This window comes from Myotis davidii, unplaced genomic scaffold, assembly GCF_000327345.1.
Source record: "Myotis davidii unplaced genomic scaffold, ASM32734v1 scaffold134, whole genome shotgun sequence".
In the NCBI taxonomy this organism is placed as follows: Eukaryota; Metazoa; Chordata; class Mammalia; order Chiroptera; family Vespertilionidae; genus Myotis; species Myotis davidii.
The window spans coordinates 4,555,863-4,560,353 of NW_006288853.1; the positions used below are offsets into that span (position 1 = coordinate 4,555,863).

Below are 4,491 nucleotides of genomic sequence, written 5' to 3' on the forward strand. Positions count from 1 at the left end.
TGAGAGCCGCCTGTTCCGCCCCCTCGCCCCACGCAGCGCCCCCAGGAGGCCATGGGAGGCACTGCTGCTAGTGCCCCGTGGGCGGGGCTTCGCGCTGACTTGCACCATAGGAGAGCCAGCCAGTCAGCTCCCCCTGATCCGTTCTAAGCCTGTGTACTCGCCCCCATTCCTCTTTGGAGAGATTGCATTGTTGCACCGGCTGAGAAGTGTATCTGTGTGTAACTTAGCATGATACTTAAGCATGATGGATTGTCTGCCCTTACACACCAGCCTTTGCATTGCCTGGGGGCAGGGGCTTGTACCGTACCTCCTACAACCCAGCCTGAGGCCTGGTTTGTAGTAGGCACTCCTAGTTGAGGAATGAATGGAGAAAAAAAAACAAAATCTAACTTTGGTGTAGACTTGACTATAGATTCCAGAGCTTGCGCCCTTGTGCACATGCACACTGAACATAGGTGTGGCACAGGCACAGGAACACAACAGGCTCGGCACATCCCTGCACTAGACACAGGTAGTGTGTGCACAATATCTGGTCTTGTGTCCCATAGAAAATCTCCAGTGCCCTCTCCCCCCAGACCCCAACTTCCCTTCCCACTTCGCACCATCCCACTCCTATGCCTGGGCGTCCTCGGGGCACGGGCACACCCCCACTGCTAATGCCTGCTCTCGCACCCCACTCAGCACACCGGCACCACTGGCCATGTCTCTCTCCTCTCCTCCAAATTCTTCTCGTCCCTCGGGGTTTGGCTCAAGTCCTTCCCCTTCACAAAGTGCTCTGACCTTCTCCTGAGGGTCCCCCTCCAGTCCTTGTAGCCACACCCCCTCAGCCATCACACCCGGCCTGGGTCACCAACCAGTTGATTTCATCGGGGCTCATCTGCCCTCCGAGCTAGACCATGAGCTGTTGGAGCTGAGGGCCTCTCCTTGATGTTCCTGAGTCCCTGGCACAAAACTGGGCACGGAGAAGGGGTTTAAAGTGACGAATAAGTGAGTGAGTGAGTTTCTAAGTGGAGAGTGGTGGTGGCGGTGGCTAGGGCCAGGGATTGAAAGAGCGGGAGGGCACAGCCATTTACCAGTGTACCCAGCCTGGCTGAAGCTCCCAGGAGTGCTGCTGGCTCAGTGGGGACCTCGAGCTCCTAGGCAACTCCCGGGCTGAGGGACAGAGCCCACCTGGGTCGGGAACCATGGTAGTGGGACTCAAGAGTAGCTGGGAATTCTGGGCGCCCTGATCCGAGTCAGAGGCTCTCTGAGAGCTTAGACCTCGCTCCCGGGGCAGGAAAGGCTACAACAGAGGAAGCTGGGAGTCGTGCTATTACTAGGTGACCTGTGCAGGCCCAGTCCCCCTGGAGTCGGAGAATCTCCCTGGGATGGAAGGCCCAGAGATTGCCAGCACACAAGCAGGTCCTTGATCATGAACCTGATCTTATGACCCCACTCCAGGAGACAGCCAGGGCCCTTCCTGCTGGCAGAAGGTGAGCTCTTCCACCCAGGAAGGTACCAAGCCCATTGAAATCAGGTGGGTCCTGAGCCCTCTTCCCACCCTGGCCATCCTCTGGCAGAGGTGGGGTCCTTCAAGGGTGAGACCCTGGAGCACCTGCCCCCAACCCCTCCATTTCTTCCTGGCCTGGCCTTGCTCAAACCACCCTTGAATGCAGACTCCCTCTGCCTCAGGGCCTAGGAGGTGGGTGAGGGGAGCCTGGAACTATGGGGAGGGGGGCAATGCCCTCCCAAGCCCCCCTACCCCTCCCCAGAGGGCTAGAACACCTGAGTGTAGCTACCCATGATGCTCTCCTCCACTTCCTTCCTCCACACTCTTCCACCAGCTGAGCTTCCTGGTTTGCAGCGGGGTGAGACACAGGGCATTGCCCAACGTGTGGGCATGGTCCAGAATCCTGAAGCACTGTTTTCTCAAGGCAGGAAGGGCTGAGCTGAAAGGGCCTTCGGGGCATTAACTTCCTCCTCGTGAGACTAGAGGGAGTCAGACCCCCTCCCCTCCCAAGCTCAGGCTGATCTCAGGGAGAAGAGGCTGGTGGGGCAGCCCCGTTAGACGCGCCACTCCCGGGCCCTGAAGATTGTTAGGCTCGCTTCCCGGAGTCTGGGAAAGTGGGGAACCATGGCTGAGGCTGGGATCCGGCCCTTCCTGCAAGGTGGCACTGTTGTGCTGACAGAATGGTTTGTATTAGTCAGGGTCATGGTAGTAAAGAGAAGAGCCACTCAGGGCTCAACTGAAGGTGGTTTAATAGAAGGCCTGTTACAGAGCGGGTGATGCCCCTCAGACCAGCAGCTGCCGGAAGCCCTTACCTCTCACAGAGCCACAGGGCAAGAGGAGGTGAGGTGACTGGAGCCCAGTGAGAGCTGGAGCTGTGAAGGGGGCCACCCCAGAGGAGAAAACTAGTTCCGCCCCACTGGTGGAACTAGAGCGAGGAAAGGAAGGAGTGGGGGAGAAACCCCCACCTCTCTCTCCTCCCTCCCCACATCTTCTGCCAGGACCTCCCATCGGCCCAACCCATCTGGAAGCAGATGGCAAGGGAGCCCCGGTGAGGCAGTCCACAGGGCCACCCTCCCAGGTGGAGAAGCAGAATGGAGAGGGGACGGGGTGAGGAGCAGAGATGCCAGCACGTGGCTAACCTCTGTCTCCATGTACCTTCTCTGCCCGTGGGGTGCCGCATCAACCATTGCTCCGTGGTGCGGGGCGCCGAGTTCCAGGTGTCTACATAGTACAGGTGGTCCAAGCATCGGCCAACAACGGCCAGTCGCAGGAGAGCATGCGGCAGAAACTGTTCTTGCAGCGAAGCGTGTTCTGGGAGCTTTGTTTCTCACAGCTCAACAAATTCTGCCCGTGCCCAGTGTCATCCTCCTCCAAAATGCTGCAGGTCGGCATTTCTTGCATTTACAGGAGCATGCGTGACGCCTCCTTGCCTTTTGTACTCCAGGTGGAGGTTCGGGGTCAGTAAAGCCCTGGCCCGGGAAAAGCTATGGGCTCGGGGTGGTTACTGGGGTTCATCTTAGATGCCAATGTTATTTTAAAAAAATGTTTCTTTATTGACAGAGAGAGACAGATGAATGAGAAAGAAACATCCATTGGCTGCCTCCTGCATGCCCCCTATTGGGGATTGAGCCCACAACCCGGGCATGTGCCCTCACCAGGAATTGAACAGGCAACCTCTTAGTACAGCGGTTCTCAACCTGTGGGTTGCAACCCCTTTGGAGGTCGAACGACCCTTTCACAGGGGTCGCCTAAGACCGTCGGAAAACACATATATAATTACATATTGTTTTGTGATTAATCACTATGCTTTAATTATGTTCAGTTTGTAACAATGAAATTGGGGGTCACCACAACATGAGGAACTGTATTAAAGGGTCGCGGCATTAGGAAGGTTGAGAACCACTGTCTTAGTACATGGGATGATGCTCAACCAACTGAGCCACAAGGGCCAGGCCTCTTATATGCCAGTTTTAATCACTAGGTCTGAACTGACAAGGATCCTGAGGTTACATCTGGTCTAATCAGTGCCATGATTGATTAGTAATGTCTGCAATGGACGTGGACAGAGAGGTAGTGGTGCAATTAGCATCTTGTACCTAAGCAGTTACCTAGATGGCTTTCGTGTGAGTGCCTTCGCTCCCAGCCTGTGCCTGCCCTCCCTCTCATCCTTCTCCCTCTCCCTGAGTGAGCGCAGCCTGGAGGAACGTGCAGCTGGAGGAACGTCCACCTCAGCCTCTCTAGTCCGCTGACCAAGGAACCTTCCACGTCCTTCTCCGCAGGCCACCACTCACGTGTATGTGACCATCGTGGACGAGAACGATAACGCACCTGTGTTTCAGCAGCCCCACTACGAGATCTTGCTGGATGAGGGGCCGGACACGATCAATGCCAGCCTTGTCACCATCCAGGCGCTAGACCTGGACGAAGGGCCCAATGGCACAGTGACCTACGCCATCATTGCAGGCAACATCATCGATACTTTCCATATTGACAGACACACGGTCAGCAGCTGATGGCGGGGTCTAAGGAGAGGGTCACCTGGCTAAAGGGATTGGAGGGGAGCTCAGTGACATCATGGGGTGGGGGCCCAGCAAAGATGGAGTCTGGGAGGGAAACTGGGGTGTGTGGGGCAGCCATTGTGGGAAAATGGAAATCCTGGGCTGGGTGGCAACAAGGGTTTCCCATCATGGCCAGGATGCTACCCTGCTGGGGTAGTCACAGAGTACCCCATGAAGGAGCTGGTCCCCAGGGTGGCCCAGACTCACTACCCATCGCTCCACCCTCGTTCCCCCTATGTATCCCCCAGGGTGTCATCCGTGCTGCCAAGGAGCTGGACTATGAGATCTGCCATGGCCGCTACACCCTGATCGTCACAGCCACAGACCAGTGCCCCATCTTGTCCCGCCGCCTCACCTCCACCACCACGGTAAGACACAGCCCCAACTTGGGGGTGAGGGGAATTGGAGCCCAGAAAGCTCAGATGGGAACAGGGCTAGGGAAAG

General features: G+C 56.8%; 1 protein-coding gene across 1 annotated transcript in view; it reads left to right on the plus strand.

The window, feature by feature from the left end:
* The window catches only part of CDH23 (cadherin-related 23), a 413,720-nt gene that overhangs the window by 375,981 nt on the left and 33,248 nt on the right, over positions 1-4,491 (plus strand). Inside the window, exons 38-39 of the mRNA XM_015562107.1 lie at positions 3,769-3,990; positions 4,296-4,415. Coding sequence (XP_015417593.1) covers positions 3,769-3,990; positions 4,296-4,415 — 342 coding nt within the window. The remainder of the gene's footprint in view (positions 1-3,768; positions 3,991-4,295; positions 4,416-4,491) is intronic.